The 19,480-nt window shown below is 38.3% G+C and overlaps 3 protein-coding genes across 3 annotated transcripts in view; all 3 read right to left on the bottom strand.

Moving 5' to 3' along the window:
* Positions 1-3,230: 3,230 nt before the first annotated feature.
* Positions 3,231-3,977, bottom strand: LOC142450285 (olfactory receptor 7A17-like). Its single transcript, XM_075552080.1, has one exon. It carries the CDS (start codon positions 3,975-3,977, stop codon positions 3,231-3,233), a length of 747 nt encoding a protein of 248 aa, XP_075408195.1.
* A 7,252-nt stretch (positions 3,978-11,229) lies between these two features.
* On the bottom strand, positions 11,230-12,114 carry LOC142450221 (olfactory receptor 7C1-like). The gene has a single exon (XM_075551954.1). The coding sequence runs from the start codon at positions 12,049-12,051 to the stop codon at positions 11,230-11,232; it is 822 nt and encodes a 273-aa protein (XP_075408069.1). The 5' UTR covers positions 12,052-12,114.
* A 2,542-nt stretch (positions 12,115-14,656) lies between these two features.
* Positions 14,657-19,480, bottom strand: part of LOC142450165 (adhesion G protein-coupled receptor E3-like) — a 41,996-nt gene continuing 37,172 nt past the window's right edge. Inside the window, 1 exon segment of the mRNA XM_075551824.1 lies at positions 14,657-14,686. Within this exon segment, the coding sequence (XP_075407939.1) occupies positions 14,657-14,686 (30 nt within the window).

Here is a 19,480-nt window from a genome sequence, read left to right as displayed (position 1 = left end):
TCACAGCCTGGGAGACACAGCAGCTGAAAAGACACTTGAACCAGAAGCAGCCCTGGGAACCCATGCGGAAACCCTGCCAACGCTGAGATGTTTTAACTGTTCAAGTCAATTGTATCATCTTAATCAACTATGGTCATCTCTACAATACTGTGATAAGCAGGTTGATCCTCTATCTCAATTATTGTCAGAGACAATAACTAGAATAAGAGTTCCTGCCGGGGATGGGGTGACATAGATGGGGTGGCAGGGAGAGCATGAGATGGAGCTGATATCAAGAAGTACAAGAAGGAAAAAATGTTTCAAAGTGATAATGTATAACACTGCTTGATATGATTTAACTATGGAAAGATATGATGTCTGGATTGGGTCCTAACACAATTGTTTGAAAGAAAGAAAAATACATTAAAATAAATTAGTATTAGAAAAACTGTTAAAAGGGAAAGTTAACTAAAAACTTTAAAATTAATCATATACAAGTACCTTAAAAACAGTTAGCTGTGAACTTGACCTAGAGTCTACTACCTGCCTTGAACTAGAAAAATCAAAGCTTTAACTCGCATATTCTGCATCTCTTTAACTCAAATTCTGCTGCCAACTGTGCTTTTCCACTGTTCATCTCTCTACGGGTTTCAAAGGAGCAGGAGTCAGCTCTGCACATGGACCAGAGCAATGTCTCCTATGGCAAGTCTGACTGCAGACATACGCTGCTGCTAACTCTGCCTTGTCTCTCTGCTAGTTTCAGACTTGTCCATCCTTGGGCAAAATATAAAGCTGTGTGTTAGGTGGCTGCTACCTACCTGTCCACACTCATGATTCACTTTCCATTCCCTGCTTTCATTGTCAACAGTGATTAATTAATTGCAATTTCCAATGCACACCATATGTTTTAAAAATATCTCCCAAAATTACTCCCCTCCTGTGTCCACCTTAAAAGCTCAGTGTGACCATCATGTTTACTGTGAAACCTTCACTACAATTCCACAGAGAAGGCAATAACATTATGATCCATTTCAGTAGGATTGCAGAGCCAGGATAAGCACGCACTTACCGTCTGTTACCCTGTGTAGAATATAAGATTCTTGCAAATAGGGAAAATGTCTATTCATTTCTTGTGTCAAGAGTCTAATTTGCTGCTAAATAGGAGTTTTTTGAGAGACCATGTGAACAAATAGTTGAATGAGGTTAACAGACACATTAATGCAGTGAAGCAAGGAAGGCTGTTGAGAGAAGGAGGTTGCAGGAATGAGAGCCAGCCCCGGGGAAGACACATCAGAGAAAGAAGACATTGTCAGGTAGCCAGAACTAGTCTCTCGAACCAGAGATTCTAATTAGGAGGACTTTATCCATTAAAATTTATTTTATTTGTTATACCTGTTGATACGCCTACAGACACTACCATGAAGAGAGGGCCATCACGCATGACCAGTCTCTGGGCACCTGCAATAATGTTGTGTTCCACCCATTTATTATCAGAGAAGACTTCAACAGGGCTGGTTCTCCCATGTGCCACTGCTAAAGTTAGAGGTTGTGCCCCAGGAAGAACATGGAGATGGACCCACTCATGAGGCTTCTGGAAGGTACATCTGTGTTTTCTCATCCCCTTAGATGAATCCAGTAGATCTGGGTCAGTGTAAAGGAAGTATTTACAGTCCTTTGGCTCTAGTGGATGAAATCCCTTGTGCCTCATTAATGAAGCATTCTTTTGTCTTACATTCCCTGAGAATTTTATTTCTCTGGGGTTAAGAGAACAAAATTCAAACGTGTGCCAGTTTGTCCTTTGGGAGACAATGTGGAGCTCCATGTACAGCTTTCTCCCATTAGACTGCTTCTTCCCAGAAGGCGGTCATCTCTATTGTGCTGTGTCTCCAGCATGTAGGGTAATGGCTAATGATCACTCTGAGATGCACTTCCTTCTCCAAAGACCTGAAGATCACAGCTGGACATCATTTACCAAGATGCCAGGGTTTTATGAAGCACTTCTGATCACATACAGCACCACCACCCTCACTGTTTTTTTACCATGGTTTATTTCAATCAATTGACAATAGACCCTGAGTAAATGGAATGCCATCCCTATAAGGAGGGTATTTGGAAATGGGAGGTTAGGATATTCTCAGTGAGTGTCTACACACCTACAGATCATAATAGATAAAAAGTCTAAATGTTAATGTCCATAAGATCGTTCATACATAATAATCAAATTTTATTTCATAATATCATATAACATAATTGAAAATTACATAGCATAACAACATTTCACATGCTATATCAATATATTCATATGGTTATATTATTTGTGAGAGTTATTTGCTAATTCAAATCAATGGCCCCTGTAACATGCTAAGGATGCTGACCAGATTGCGGGGAGAGACTCAAGGGCACAAGTGAGGCAGATGCTTTGGTGAAAAGAACTTTATAGTCAAGCATAATTGAAGATCACTAGGTTCTTTTGAAACAATGAAGGCCAATTTCAAGTAGTATCATTGAAGCCAGGAAGGGATATGCATACCTTTGCTAAACAATTTGAGATCTAGAGAGGTCTTGAAACCAATGATCTTGAACTAAAAATTATACCAAAAATTTCTATTATCTGGATGGCAGAAAATTAATCGTGTATAGGAAGTCAATAAGTTCAGTTGTTTGATTCTCCCGTCTTTTTGATGATAGAAGACGTATCAGCATGCTTAGCTGGTCTGGTTTTCAGTGTGGTTATGGAGGCCATTTCCAATATTTGAACATACCACCACCAGTGCTTTGAATAATTTAATAAGGGCAAATTAACAAACTTCATGCTTAAAATATTCAACATGGCTTCAGTGTAAAAAAATAACCAAGGTGGGTTGAAAGTTTCATGCCCGATGTAATCGTTAGAAAAACATTTTCCAAAATAGGAATTATACAATTTGTGTCCCAGTTTTTAATGGTTCTGGATAATAACTAGCACCGGCCCTTTGTGATAACTGCATGCTATTCCTCTATGGTGAGTGATGAAAACCTATTTCCTAATGAAAGCTGAATTGGCCATTGAAGGGAAGATTCGGTTAAAGTATATATATATATATTTTTTTTTAACAAAATTAAAAAAAGGAATTTACTACAGCTGTTGAATTTGTACATAAACACATTTAGACCTGAGGAAAGTATAATACAGATTTTTATTATTTTGAATTTTGATTTTCAAAAGAAGCTCTCTAAACTTAAGGATGCATTTCTGTTATATAGAATGTTCCTCAGCTGAAGAGTTTTCTTAGGGCTTGCTTTATGTCTTTATTTCTAAGACTGTAGATAAAAGGATTCAGCATGGGTGTGGCTACAGTGTACATCACTGAGGCTACTGCAGTGGCCCTAGATTTTTCAATAGCGGCAGAGCTAAGATAAACTCCAAGACCTGTACCATAGAACAAGGAAACCACAGAGAGGTGAGACCCACAGGTGGAAAAGGCTTTATATTTGCCCCCAGCTGATGAAATTTTCAAAACACAGGACACAATCTTCATGTAAGAGAAAAGGATCCCAATGAATGGAACAGCACACAGAAGTCCACTTACTAAATACATCACTAAGACATTGAGGAAGGTGTCAGAACAAGCAAGATGGATGACCTGATTAAGTTCACAGAAGAAATGGGAGATTTCCAATTCTGTACAAAAAGACAGTCGCAAAGCCATCAAACTTTGTAATACAGAGTCTAGAAACGTCAATATCCAGGAGGCCAGAAGCAGGAGGCCACAGGATCTTGGGTTCATGATGACCATGTAGTGCAGTGGGTGACAGATGGCCACATATCGGTCATAGGCCATCACTGTCAATAGGAAGTTGTCAAATCCCCCAAAAAGCAAGAAAAAATACATCTGCATGATGCAGTCTTCATATGTAATGACTTTGGTCTGCATGTGGATGTTCATCAGCATCTTTGGGACAGTGGTGGAGGTGAAACAGATGTCAGCAAAGGAGAGGTTGGAGAGGAAGAAGTACATGGGTGTGTGGAGGTGGGGGTCTGTGGTGATGGCCAGGATGATGAGCAGGTTCCCAGTGAAGGTGACCAGGTACATGGAGAGGAACAGTGCAAAGAGGAGGGGCTGCAGCTCTGCCTCTTCAGAAAGCCCCATAAGGATGAATTCTGGAATGTGAGTGTGGTTTCCTGGTTCCATGTGGCTGATGAAACTACTGGGAAAGAGAAAAGAGCATTGCAAACTCTGCCATAAGCTGTTAACAACAGTTTAAGGGATATACTGACATTTCTATTTAAACAGTTAGTTAATTAATCCCTGCTCATATTTGTATATCTTGTGTTCTTGAATCTCATGTGCTCAATATTCTCTTTGATGCTGAAACTGTCTAACTGTCCTTTCTTCTAATACCATCTTTTCCCTAGAACATTATATTTATCTAAATATTTTTAAGAATTTGATTGCTCATTTAATAAATGTGTTTGACCAAATATTTTATGAAAGTTTTCTTAACAGTTGTGGGAACCTCTGTGAAAAAATAAAAATTCTTACCCTTATTTGATGTGAACAGCAGAAGATGCAATGTTTGAGCTCTTCCCTTACAGAGGTTAGAAGAGAGATGGAAATTCAAAAACAGTTGTTGCAATGGAGTCATGGAGCATGCACACCGCAGTCACGTCTGGAACAGAACTCTCCTCCATGTGCCAATATTCAACTATGTAAGTTCAAGAGGGCAGCACTTGCCCAGGAACAAAATTCAGAGCGTTAGGAAGGAGGAATGGAAACAGGAAACACAAAGAGGGAGTGGGATCAGCTACGACACATCGGGGAATTTAAGTGGATGAGTTATATCAGAATGTGTGTGATTTCTTGAATGCTGGTCAGGTCTGTAAACCACGTAATTTAAGGTGAGACGTAAGCAAGTTACAGAGTAAAACGTAATGCTCCTTAGTATAATCTCTTCTGATAAAGAGGCTTACAGCAGAAACCTGAATGCAGTCAGGATGCTAGTCATGAGAAGAACACATTGTACAGAGACAGCGCCTGTGCTCCCCCGACACAGGACTATTCCTCACCCCTCTGACACCACGGGTGGATGATGTAACTGAGGTGCAAAAATGGGATCTGGATCAAAGTTGTAGTTAAAAATGATGAGAATATGGGATAAGATGGTGATGCGGTTGTAACAGACTCCATATAAAGAACTTAAACATCATTTATAATTGTTATATGTATTGTCATGTTACCACAACACATTCTATCATATCCTACTGTATTTTACTGAGCCGCTAGGTGATGCAAATGAGCAAGCACTTGACTACTCCCTAAAAGTTTGGCATTTACAACCAACAGGGAGGAATCTAAAGGCAAGTCTGGTGATCTACTTGCCCAAAATCACAGCCTTGAAAATCCCAAAGCACAGTTCGACTCTGCACATGTGGGTTCATCCAGAGTTAGAGTTGACTTGGTGACAGCTGACAGCATCAATATTGTTATGTGATACAGTGAAGTGTTATTTGTATATACTAATATAATGTACATGAATGGTTTATAATTCAGCCTTCCACAAAAGTTACTCTTCCCTCAATTTCTAGGCGGTATAATATTTCCCTTTTAGGACTGTAGATGGCAGCTTAAGGTGTCTGCTCAGCGTGTGTCCCATTTACTGATAACTGCTCCTGCTCTCTCCATATTCATCTATGATGGTGTGTTATGGAGGTTGAGGCAATTCAACAACAAAAAGGTAATAAAATAAAGTCAGTTTTACTCTCCTGTGAGAACTGAGTTGAGAATCAGTAATCTAAAACCAGGTCTTTGGGTATTTCAAGAGACGAGTAATCCCTTCGGCAGAGATTTTATTTGTGGCCATCTCCTGCCATGTGATAGAAAGTCAGTCTACAGAGAGGATGGAAGGAATGAAGTACACAACAGAGGATGGAAGAAGATTATTATAAACGATGTAAGAATCAGAGAAAGGGAGGTTATATTACCTAGTTCAAAGCCCCACAATACCCAGAAAAGTAACAATAGTGGAATTACCCAAGTAGATACATATTTTTATGTGTGATCTAAATGGATTCTTATACTCACATTATAAATATATTTAAACATAAGTAAGTAGTTTAAATAATCATATATAGAAAATGGAAGATAATTTTTAATAGGAATATTTAATTCCTTTTTGAAAATCAAGTGCATTAAGGAGGCATTTTAATATTAGACACACAGTGATTGATTAATATAATAGTAAAATGATCATGGAGTCTACAAGCTTAAAAAATAGTAATGATATAAATTCTCTATAATCTCTTTAAGAAAGCAAGAGCAGATGGAATATTTCCTAATTCATTCTGTGAAGCTAGCAGTATCCTAATATCAAATCCAGGAGTCCTGGTGGGATACTGGATTATCATTAAGCTGCAACAGCAAGATCAGCAGTCTGAAATCACCAGCCACTGCATGGGAGAAAGATGAGGCGTTCTGCGCCATCCACAGTCAAAGTCTTGGAAACTCATGGGGACAGTTATTTTCTGTCCTATAGGATCTCTATGAGTCAGAAAAGATTAGAAGGCAGTGAGTAATATCAAAACCAGCTACAAATATATCACAAAGGATGACTACCATTCAATATTACCCATGAGAAGAAATGCAAATATCTTCAAAAATATTCATTGCATCCAATAATGAATGACAAGTATAATATATTACAACTAAGTGGTATTTATTCCAGAAATGAGAGAGTGGTTCAAAAATTTTAGAATCATTTATGTAATATTCTATCAACTAACTAAAAAATAAAATATAGAAGAATGAAACATTGACTTAAGAAAAAAAGTCATAAAGTCAAATCACAATAAGCACCTGTTAGCACTCAAAATTATTATTTATAAGTTAATATCCCCCCCAAAAGTTGAAAAAAGTTTAAAAAGTTGACTTGATAGAGTACATCTGTGAAACTGACCACTAGGCTCATGTTTAATGGTGAAAAATTAGACATTTTCCCCTTTGGATTCATCACAGGGCAAGGATATCCCCTGTTAACACTCTTCTTTAACTGCAAGTCCTAACAAACACAATAATGCAAATTTTAAAAATACAAAACACAGACTGGGAAGGAGGAAACGAAGCTCTCTTTGTTCACAGAAGACCTCACTGCCTATGTAGAAAACCCAAAGAAACAGCCACAAACAGAAAAATACTAAAACTGATAAGCAGAGCAAAATGACAGCTTGCAAAGTAAAGGTAAAACCTCCCATATATTTCCACATAACAATAATGAACAGTAACATCCCAAAGTGAAATTTTCAACCACGGCAATTATACATCAAAATTCAATCAAAATAAATGTTCTAAAAACTACATAATACCTGTCAGTGAAATGAAAGGACTAAATGCATACTTAGTCTCTGTTCATGAATTGGAAGGATGAATAATACTGCGAAATGTAAAACCTTCCCTACTAGATCCATACATTAAATTCAATTAAGATCAATATCTAAGCCAGTTTATAGCTATTGAAAAAATGATAATGAAGTTGATACTTAACCCTTGTGGACTTCTACCAAAAACCAATAAATCAAAATTATAATAAGTTTAAACTCCACAGCTCCAATCTTTGTCTGAGATAAAACATCAGACAAAATCCAAGTGAGAGACATTTTACAAAACAATTCATGGACACACATCAACACTTGTATGGGCATCAAACAAGGAGAACTATCAGGAAACCTGTCACAGCCACAGGAGTCCACGGAAGTCTGACAAATAAATGCAGGATCTGGATAGAGATGAAAATAGGCATCTAAGTGACAGGTTTATGGGAACTGTCATTACTGTATTTGTTATTTGCCTATAAAATAAAACAAACAAACCCGTTATCTCTAGAGCTTCACCCATGCTGGGTAGCATGTCACAGAGAACATAAGATAATACATAACCAAGAGTCAAGAGAGTTACCAACAACGACAAAATACAACAGACATAAATCCCAAATGAAAAAATAGAAAATATTAAAACATACTAACAACCATATAGACCATAATGTGGAGAGATCAAATGAGAAGGTTTTAACCATTGAAGTCAAATTTATCATTTTCATCTACTATGGTCATCTCTACAATACTCTACTGGATAACGAGGTGATTCCTACATCACAATTATGGTGAGGGACAATAACGAGAATGAGAGTTCCTGCTGCGATGGCAGGGGACCTAGATGAGGGCAGGGGAAAAGGATAAGAGGGCTCTGATATCAAGAAGGAAAATAGTATTGAAACGGATGATGTACAACATGGCTTGATATGACTGAACTATAGAATGGTATGATATCTGGGTTGGGTTCTAACAATTGTTTAAAAGAAAGAAAAATACATTACAATAAGTTACTATTAGAAAAACTGTTGAAGATGTAAAGTAAAAATTTTAAGATAAGTCATATGCAAATACCTTGAAAACAATAAGCTATGAAGCTGACCCAGAGTTCAGTACCTGCCTTGGACTAGCAAAATCACAGCTTTAATGCCCATATTCGGCACCTCTTAAACCCAAATTCTGATGCCAATTTTATAGAGGAGTTTAAAAACTAAATAACTTTTTAAAATTTTAAATAAATAAAAAGTAATTTAAAATGTCAAGCTACCTCATATTATTTGGTAGATTTTTGGATGTAGTATATCCCAAAACCTCACAGATTCATCTCCCACTTCTACTGTGCTTTCTCTGCACATGAACCAGAGCAATGTCTCCAAAGGCAAGTCTAACTGTTCCCATGCTGTGCTGCTAATTCTGCCTTGACGCTCCGCTAATTTCAGAGTTGTCCTTCCTTAGGAAAATATACAGCTGTGTGTTATATGGCTGCTGTCTACCTGTCCACGCTCATGCTTCACTTTCCATTCATTGCTTTCTTTGTTCATCAGTTAATTTTATGTGAAATTTCCGATGTACACCGTGTGATTTTGATAATCTCGAAAGCTCCCCTCCTGTCTCCTCCTTCAAAGCTCAGTGTGACCATCACCTCTCTGTGAAGCCATTATGAAAAGTCCGCAGGAAGGGCAACAACGTTATGATCCACTTCAGTAGGATTGCAGAGCGGGAATAAGCACGCACTTACCGTCTGTTCCCTTACGGAGAATGTCAGATACTGGAAAGAAGGTAAAGTATCTTTTCATTTCTTTGTGTCCAGACTATAATTTAATGCTAAATAAGAGTTCTGTGATTGACAGTTCTTCTGCCTTGACGTTCCGCTAATTTCCACACTCCGCTAATTTCAGAGTTTTCCATCTTTAGGCAATGCATACAGCTGTGTGTTACATGGTTGATGCCTACCTGTCCACACTCATGCTTCACTTTCCATTCCTTGCTTTCATTGTACATCAGTTATTAATTATGTGCAATTTCCAAAGCACACCATATGGCTTTAATAATCCCAACATTACTCCCCTCTTGTCTCCTCCTTCAAAGCTCAGTGTGACCATCATCTCTCTGTGAAACCTTCACTAAAAGTCCCCAGGAAGGAGTGCAACAATATGGTCCATTTCAGTAGGATTGCAGAGCCGGAATAAGCACGCACTTACCGTCTGTTGCCTTACATAGAATGTGTGATACTTACAAGAAGGGAAAATGTCTACACATTTCTTTGTGTCCAGCCTATAATTTAATGTAAAGAAGAGTTTTGTGAGTGACTATGTGAAAAATAGTTGAATGAGGTTACCACACACGTTAATGCAGTGAAGCAAGGAAGGCTGTTGAGAGAAGGAGGTTGCAGGAATGAGAGCCAGCACCGGGGAAGACAGATCAGAGAAAGAAGACATTGCCATGTTGCCAGAATCAGACTCTAGAACCAGAGACTCTAACTCATCAGGACTTTATCTATTAAACTTGCTTTTATTTGTGCCAAAAAGAGAGGGCCATCCTGCACGACCAATCTCTGGGCACCCGCGATGATGTTGTTCCTCATCCAGAGAAGAGTTTACCTGTGCTGTTTCTCCCATGTACCACTGCTAAAGCCAGAGGTTGTGCCCCCAGGAAGAACATGGAGATGGACCCACTCATAAGGCTTCTAGAAGGTACAATGGTGTTTTCTCATCACCTTACATGAATAAAGTAGATCTTGGTCAGTGTGTAGAAAGTATTTACAGTCCTTTGTCTCTAATGGATGAAATCCCTTGTGTTTCATTACTGAAGTATTCTTTTGTCTTACATTCCCTGGGAATTTTATTTCTCTGGAGCTAAAGGACAAAATTCAAACTTGTGCCAGTGTGTCCTTTGGGAGACAAGGTTGAGCTCCGTGTATAGCTGTCTCCCATTGGACTGCTTCTTCCCAGAAGGTGGTCACCTCTATTGTGCTGTGTCTCCAGCATACAGGATAATGTCTAATGATTACTCTGAGATGCACTTCCTTCTCCAAAGACCTAATAACACAGCTGGACATCATTTACCATGATTCCAGGGTTTTATGAAGCACCTCTCATCACATACAGCCCCACCACATCACTACTGTATTTTACCACTTTTTTTTATTTCAATTGATTGGCAATAGACCCTGAGTAAATGGCATGCCATCCATGTAGGGTGGGTGTGGGGAGATAAAATGATAGGATATTCTCAGTGAGTGTCTACACATCTATAGGTCATAATAGATAACCATATATATTAAAATGGAAACATGAAAAGTCTTAAGGAATTTTGAATAGATACAATCCATTTGTTCACTCAAGGTATCAGGAAGTTTGGCATTATCCTGGTAAAAGTGCTAGACCAGTAACCAAGGGTGGGGAGTTCAAAACTACTACATGCACCCTGGCTGAAAATATATGACAGTCTGTTCTATAAATATGTACAACATCAGAACTGCTACGAGGAAGTTCTACACAGTCCTATCTGTGGACTGTGAGGTGGCCACCATGCCAATGGGTTTTGGATCGAATCTACATTTTCCACTGGAGGAATAGAGTGGGTGACACTCATCATTCCTGTATAGCCACCTCCCTACCACTGCTCTCAATTGAGTCTGGCTCACTGAACTGCCTCATTGAAGGGCCTCATAGGGTTTACAAAGCTGTAAATCTGTATGGGAAAATATTTTCTAATCATTCTTCTACTGAGCAAAGGATAGTTTTGAAAAAACAGCCTTTCAATTATTAAGTCCAAAACTAATTCAATAGAGCTGCTTCCTGTGCTGCAGAGAAAATATGACACTATATTTTCCAGGATCATGAAAATCAAGGGTTTCACAAGTAACTCTCTAAACTTAAGGATCAGTTTCTGTCATATAATGCTTCTCAGCTAACAAGTTTACTTAGGGCTTGCTTTATGTCTCTATTTCTAAGACTATAGATGAAAGGATTCAGCATGGGTGTGACTACAGTGTACATCACTGAGGCAATTGCAGTGGCCCTGGAGTTTTGGACAATAGCAGCACTAAGATAAACCCCTAAAGCTGTACCATAGAACAAGGAAACCACAGAGAGGTGAGACCCACAGGTGGAAAAGGCTTTATACTTCCCTCCAGCTGATGAAATTTTCAAAATGGAGGACACAATATTCATGTAAGAGAAAAGGATCCCAGTGAATGGAACAACACCCAGCAGAGAAGTTGTAATGTACATCACTAAGTCATTGAGGAATGTGTCTGAACAAGCAAGTTGGACTACCTGGTTGACTTCACAGAAAAAATGGGAGATTTCCAATTCTGTACAAAATGTCAGTCTCAAAACCATCAAACTTTGTAATAGAGAGTCCAGAAGAGCCAACAACCAGGAGGCCAGAAGCAGAAGGCCACAGGATCTTGGGTTCATGATGACCATGTACTGCAGAGGGTGACAGATGGCCACAAACCGATCATAGGCCATTACTGTCAACAGTAAGTTGTCTAAGCAACCAAAAAGAATGCAAAAATGCATCTGGGTGATGCAGTCTTCATACGTAATTACTTTGGTCTGCATCTGGATGTTCATCGGCATCTTTGGGACGGTGTTGGAGGTGAAACAGATGTCAGCAAAGGAGAGGTTGGAGAGGAAGAAGTACATGGGTGTGTGGAGGTGGGAGTCTGTGGTGATGGCCATGATGATGAGCAGGTTCCCAGTGAAGGTGACCAGGTACATGGAGAGGAACAGTCCAAAGAGGAGGGGCTGCAGCTCTGCCTCCTCTGAAAGCCCCAGAAGGATGAATTCTGGAACATGAGTGTGGTTTCTTGGTTCCATGTGGCTGATAAAATTAATGGGAAAGAGAAAGAGCATTGCAAACTCTGCCATAAGCTTGTAACGCCAGTTTAAGGGATCTGCTGCCATTTCTATTTTAAACAAGTAAGTAATTCATCAATCCCTCTTTATATTGTTAGCCCTCGTATTCCTGAATCCCATGTGCTGAGCAATCTCTTTGATGCTAAAACTGTCTACTTGTTCTTTCTTCTAATACCATCTTTCCCCTAAAATATTATATTTCACTACAAATTCCTTAAAAGTTTGATTGTTCATTCGACAAATATGTTTAAGTAATTATTTTATGCTGAGTATTCTGGAAATTTGTGGATATTTCTGTAAAAAATAATAATATTTTCCCTTATTTGACAAATGGTGAACAACTGCAGTTAGTGAACAGCACAAGATGCAACTCTTGGGCCCTTCCCTCCCAGATGAAGAAGAGTGATGGAGCTGAAAGCCACATGGAAGCAATGGGTCCAGTGGACTGGTGGAGCAGGCCAACAGCAGTCACATCTGCAACTGAGCTCTCCTCATTGCAACAAGAATCAGCCACACAAGATTAAAAGGGCAGGACTTGCCCAGGAACAAAGTTTAGAGGGTTAGGAAGAGGGGGAAATGAGAACAGGAAACACAAAGAGGAAGTGGGATAAGCTGTGGTACATCAGGGAATTGCAATGCACGAGTTAAATCAGAATGTGTGGGATTTGTTGAGTGAACTGCTGAATGTTGGTCAGATCTGTAAAGCTTCACTTAATTCAGAGTAAGACATAATAGAGTTATGTCTTAATAGAGTTATGTTTTACTTATAACAAGAAACACTACTTTGTATCATCACTTCTGATAAAGAAATTTCGAACAGGAAATTTGTGGAAAGTTAGGATGTTAGTGATGAGAAGATTATTTTAGGCAGATACAGAGGTTGTGCTGCTCCCCTGACACAGAAGTATTCCTCACCCCAATGGACAACAAGGTGCACGGTGCAACTGATGTGCAAGAAAGGAATCTGGTTTGAGGTTGTAGTTAAAAGTGATGGGAATAGGAAATCAGATGGTTCTGAGGTTTTAAAAGACTCCAATATAAGGTCCTTAGACATATATTATTTTAATATGCATTATTATATCACTCCACCTCACAACATGTCCTATCGTATTACACTGAGACCCTAGGTGGTACAAATGAGCAAGCCCCGTCTGACCAGCTAAAAGACTGACTTGTATCATCAATCAGAAGAGCTTCTAAAGGCAAGCCTGTTGATCTGCTTCCCAAAGGTCACAGCCTCAGAAATCCTCTACCAAGTTCTACTCTGCACATGTGGATTCATCTAGAGTTGGAATTGACTTGCTGATAGCTGACAACCTCAATAGTGTCCCCATTTGATATATTAGATGGCAGCTTAAGGTGTCTGCTCAACGTGTGTCTCATTTACTGATAACTGCTCCTGCTCTCTCCACGTTCATCCATGATGGTGTCTTATGCCCCTGAGGCTGAGCCAAATCAAAAACATAAAAGCACTAAAAGAAGTCAATTTTCCTCTCCTATGAGAACTGAGTTTCGTGAGTCAATAGTGCAAAACCAGGTGTTTGGGTATTTCAAAGATCAGTATTTCCTTGACCTGAGATTTTCTTTGCGGCCAATTTCTGCCATGGGATAGAAAGTCAGTCTTCTGAGTGGACGGAAGGAAGGAAGGAGACAAAAGGGGAAGAAAGGAGTTTAGTACAAGCTATGTAAGAAATAGGGAAAAGAAGGTTATATTACCTTTTTCTAAACCCTACAATACCCAGAAAAGTAAAAATAGTGGAATTACCAAACTAGACAAATATTTTAGCATGCATGATTTAAATTAATTCCTATGCTCACATTATAAATATATTAAACTATTACTAAGTTATTGAAATATTTACATATAAAAATGGAAGAGAAATCAAAGAATTTCAATTAATTACTTTTCCAAAATTCTGTTCATTTAGGAGTCATTATGATATTCAACATAGTGGTCGTTTACTATGCTAGTGACATGCTCGTGGATTCTACAAGCTTTAGAAAAGTTATGATATAAATTCTCTATAATCTCTTTCAGAAAGTAAGAGCAGAGGGAGTATTTCCTAACTCATTCTGAGAAGCTAGCAGTACCCTAATATCTAAACCAGGAGTCCTGATAGGGTAGTAGATTACTCACTGGCCTGCAATAGCAAAGTCAGCAGTTTGAAACGACATGGAAGAACGATAGACTTTCTACTCCAAAAAGCCTTGGACACTCATGGGGAGAGTTTATGCCTGTCCTGTAGGGTCTCTATGAGTCAGAATAGATTCAAAGGCAGCAAGTAATATCACAACCAGATACAACTACATAACAAAAGAAGATGATCACTCAATAGTACTCATGAACATAAATGCGAAAGTCTTCAACAAAATACTAGCTAATTGAATCCAATAATGTATGACAAGAATAATATACTACAACTAAGTGGTATTTATTCCAACCATGAAAGTGGTTCAAAATTAAAAGTCAGTTCATGTAATATCCTATATCAACTAGCTAAAAGAAAAAAAGACAATACAGAAAAATTTAACATCAACTAAAGAATAAACATACAACCAAAACATAATAAGGATGTGAGAGCATTCAAAATTATCACTTACATTTTAATGTCCACCCCCCAAAAAAAGTTTTAAAAAGTTTAAAGAGTTGACTTGATAGAGTACATCCATAAAAACTTACAGTTAGGGTCGTGTTTAAAGCTGAAAAATTACACATTTTTCTTTGGTTTCATAACAGAGCAAGGATATTCTCTCTGAACACTCTTATTTAATTGGAATTCCTAAGAAGCACAATAACACAAAATAAATGCATAAATGAATGAATATATATATTACAGATTGGGAAGAAAGAAATAAAGCTGTGTTTGTTCATAGTAGACATCATTGTCTATGTAGAAAATCCAAGAAAACAACCATAAACAGAAAAAAGTGAAAGTAATAAGGATAGAAAAGTGACACTTAGAAAAAGATATAACCACCAATATATTTCCACAGAGCAATAACGAACAGTAACATACCAAAATGAAATTCTCAGGTAATAGATAAAAAATGCAAACAAAATTAATAATCTGAAAGCTACATAATACCGGTGAGAGAAATAAAAGAACCAAATAAATAGATATTCTCTGTTCCTGAATTGGAAGGATGAGTAATACTGTGAAGTGTAAGTAAAGCCTTCTGAACCAGACTCATATACTTAATGTACTTTTGACCAAGGTCTAAACCAGTTTACAGCTATCAACAAGATTATGGATGAAATTGATGCTTAGCCCCTGTGGTCTTCTTCCAAAAAACAAGAAATCAGGGTAGAAAACACTTTAAGCTCCATAGCTCCAATTGTGCCCTGGGACTAACATCAGACAAATGACAAGTGAGAGACACTTTACAAAACAGCTAACCAACACAGATCAGCACAGGCATTCTAGGTCATCAAATACGAGTAAAATATCAGAATCCCTGTGAGCCTCCAAGGATGTGTGACTCACTAATGTCAGATTCTGCACAGAGACAGTAATAGGCATCTAAGTGAACATTTATGGAAATGTCATTACTGTGGTTGTAATTTTTCTATTAAAAACTAACCTGCTATCTCTATAGATTCACCCATCCCAGTTTCATGTACCAAAAAAACATTTTAAAAAATCTTACAAAGAGTCAAGAAGGTTACCAACAAAGACAAAATACAACAGAAATAAACCCCAATATGAAAAAACAACAGAAAATATTTAAAAACTATTAACAACCAGATCAAGCACAAAACAGAGAGATCAAATGACAAGGTATTAACCATTCAAGTCAAATTTATCATTTTAATCTACTATGGTCAACTCTACAATACTTTGCCTGATAACCAGGTTAATCCTATATCTCAATTATGGTGAAAGAAACTATCTAGAATAAGAATTCCTTCTGGAGATGTCAGGGGCTATGAGTGAGGGCGGTAGGAAGAGGCTAAGAGGAAGCTGATATCAAGAAGTACAAGAAGGAAAAATTGTTTTGAAAAACATAATGTACAACATTGATTGATATGATTGAACTATAGAATGGCATGATGTCTAGACTGGGTACTAACACAGTTGTATGAAAAAAAGAACAATACATTATGAAAAAAAGAACAATACATTAACATAAATTAGAATTAGAAAAACTGTTAAACAGGAAAGTTAAGTAAAATTTTAACATTAGTCCTATGCAAATACCTTGAAAACAAGAAGCTGTGAACTTGACTCAGAGCCCACTACCTGCCACTTGGCCAAGAAAAATCACAGCTTTAACTCTCGTATTCTTCGTCTCTTCAGGCCAAATTCTATGCCGATTTCATAGAAGACTATGAAATATAAGTATTTAAAATGTCAAGCTGAGTCATAGTACTCAGTGGATTTGGAGATGCATTATAATTTGAAATTTCACATATTCATCTCCCACGTCTACTGCGCTTTTTCCACTCTTCATCTCTCCATGGTTTTCCCAGGAGCAGGAGTCTGCTCTGCACATGGACAGAGCAATGTCTCCAAAGGCAATTCTGACTGCAGACAGACTGTGCTGCTAATTCTGCCTTGACGCTCCGCTAATTTCATAGTTGTCCTTCCTTAGCCAAAATATACAGCTGTGCGTTACATAGCTGCTGCCTACCTGTCCACATCCATGCTTCACTTTCCATTCCTTGCTTTCATTGTTCATCAGTTATTAATTAGTATGTGTAATTTCCAATGCACACCATATGGTTTTCATAATCCCAACATAACTCCCCTCCGGCTTCTTCTTTCAAAGCTCAGTGTGACCATCCTCTCTCTGTGAAACCTTCCCTAAATGTCCCCAGGAAGTACAACAACCATATGATCCATTTCAGTGGGATTGCAGAGCTGGGATAAGCACACACTTACTGTCTGTTACCTTACGGAGAATGTCAGATACTTGCAAGAAGGGAACATGTCTACTCATTTCTTTCTTTCCATAGTATAATTTAGTGCTAAATAAAAGTTTTTAAAGTTACTATGTGAACAAATAGTTGAAAGAGATTAATAGGCACGTTAATACAGGGAAGCAAGGAAGGAGGTTGCAGGAATGAGAGCCAGCACCAGGGAAGACAGATCAGAGAAAGACGATATTTTCATGAAGCCAGAATCAGTCCCTAGAACCAGGGACTATAACTTATCAGGACTTTATCCATTAAACTTGCTTTTATTTGTTATACCTGTTGAGAGGTCTACAGATATTGCCCATCAGAGAGGGCCCTCACGCATCACCAATCTCTGGCAACTGCGATGATGTGGAAGCTCATCCAGGTATTATCGGAGGAAAGTTCATCAAGGTTGTTTCTCCCATGTGCCACTATCAAGTTAAAGGTCATACCCACAGGAAGCGCATGGAGATGGACTCACTCATGAGGCTTCCAGAAGGTACAACTCTGTTTTCTCATCACCTTAAATTAATCAAGTAGATCTGAGTCAGTGTAGGGGAAATATTTACAATCTTTTGACTCTAGTGGATGAAATCCCTTGTGCCTCATTAATGAAGTATTCTTTTGTCTTACATTCCCTGGGAAATTTATTTCTCGGGAGCTGAGAGAACAAAAGTCAAACATGTGCCAATTTGACCCTTGGGACACAGCTTGGAGCTCCGTGTACAGCTTTACTCCATTAGACTGCTTCTTCCCAGGAGGTGGTCACCTCTATTTTTGATGTGTATCCATCATGCAGGGTAATGCATAATAGCTATTCTAAGATGCAGATTCTTCTCCAAGCATCTAAGGAAAACACCTGACATAATTTACCAAGATGCCAGGATTTTATGAAGCATTTCTGATCACATAAACTAACCAGTCTCACAACTGTATTTTTACCACTCTTATTTCAATTAATTGACAGTAGACCATTGGTTCTCAACCTTTGGGCAGTGACCCTTTGGGGGTTAAATGATCCTTTCACAGGGATCGCTTAAGATCATATTTCTGATGGTCTTAGGAACCATGACATCAGTCCTCTATCTGTCTCCAGGCGTGTGTGCCCACATGCAGATACACCCACATACAGGGCCACCACAACATGAGTAGCTGTATTATCAGGTCCTGGCGTTAGGAAGATTGAGAACCACTGCAATAGACCCTGAATAAAAGGAAAACCATCCCTGTAGGCAGTGTTTTGTGAGATATGATATTAGGATATTTTCAGTGAGTGTCTACACATACACAGGTCACATTAGATAAAAAGCCTAAAAGTTACAATATCCATAAGATGGCTCATACATAGTACTTACATTTTATTATATAATATCATATAATAATAAATCATATAGCCCAATAACATTTCACATACCATATCTATATAGTCAAAGGTTTATACTATTATTTATGAGAATGATTTATTAATTCAAATCTATGACACTTGTAACATGTGAAGTGTTATCTGAAAGGCAATCTGTCCTTCTGGTAGCTTTCTGTTCTGCAAATGGAAAGAGGTATTGCAGAAGTATCCACTGTAGTTGAAGATGTGAGGAGAGAAGAGGGCAAATCTTTCTGAGAAGGAGCCACTTAAGGCAATAGATGGATGAAGTGTTCCAGGGAAGAGGCTCCCCTGGCCTGATTGGTATCTGCTTCAGGGAGCTTTTTGTTCTTTACAGGTGAACACCACAATTTTCTCTTCTTGTTTGGCCTATTAGCATCAGTGAATGGCAGACCTACCTGATCTATCCATGGGTGATAAACAAACACATGTGGATGGGCCCCACCACGGAGTCTGAATAAAAGTCCAATATTAAATGATATTCAGGATTTGTAGGTGAATACCCAGAGAATTGCATCCTGTGTTGCTTTCTATTCTGAAATTCTTTTTTTGTTTGTTTTGCACGATTTTATACACCTGTGCCGTGGGCGTGTCTTTTCGTGAATGTAGCTATCTTCTACATAGGCCGGTGTAGCTTCAAAGAGTATGTGGAATATTTGAATTAATAGTTAATGGAGCTTTGCCACAGACTTTTCCACCACTCACGTATTGCTGGTGTTGGGGGCGGGGGGAGGGTGCAGTTATTGTGAAGAACATATCATTGGTTCCTCCAAATGCTAACCTTAGGTTCAGAAAGTGACCAGCAATTCAACTGCTAGTTACTGCCCACAAATAATTAAAAATAGATATTTAAACAAACACGGGTATATGAATGCTTACAGAAGCAGTATTCACAAGTACTACCTGGTAGAAACAATCCAAATGTCCATCAACAGATGAACACCATGTGGCTTTGAAATACACTTGATGATTGAAAAACCATGAAGCAGGATTACATGATACAGAATGGG

The sequence above is a fragment of the Tenrec ecaudatus genome, chromosome 1 (assembly GCF_050624435.1).
Source record: "Tenrec ecaudatus isolate mTenEca1 chromosome 1, mTenEca1.hap1, whole genome shotgun sequence".
In the NCBI taxonomy this organism is placed as follows: Eukaryota; Metazoa; Chordata; class Mammalia; order Afrosoricida; family Tenrecidae; genus Tenrec; species Tenrec ecaudatus.
The sequence above is the reverse complement of the archived record's forward strand: the minus strand, read 5'-3'. Positions and strand labels throughout refer to the sequence as shown.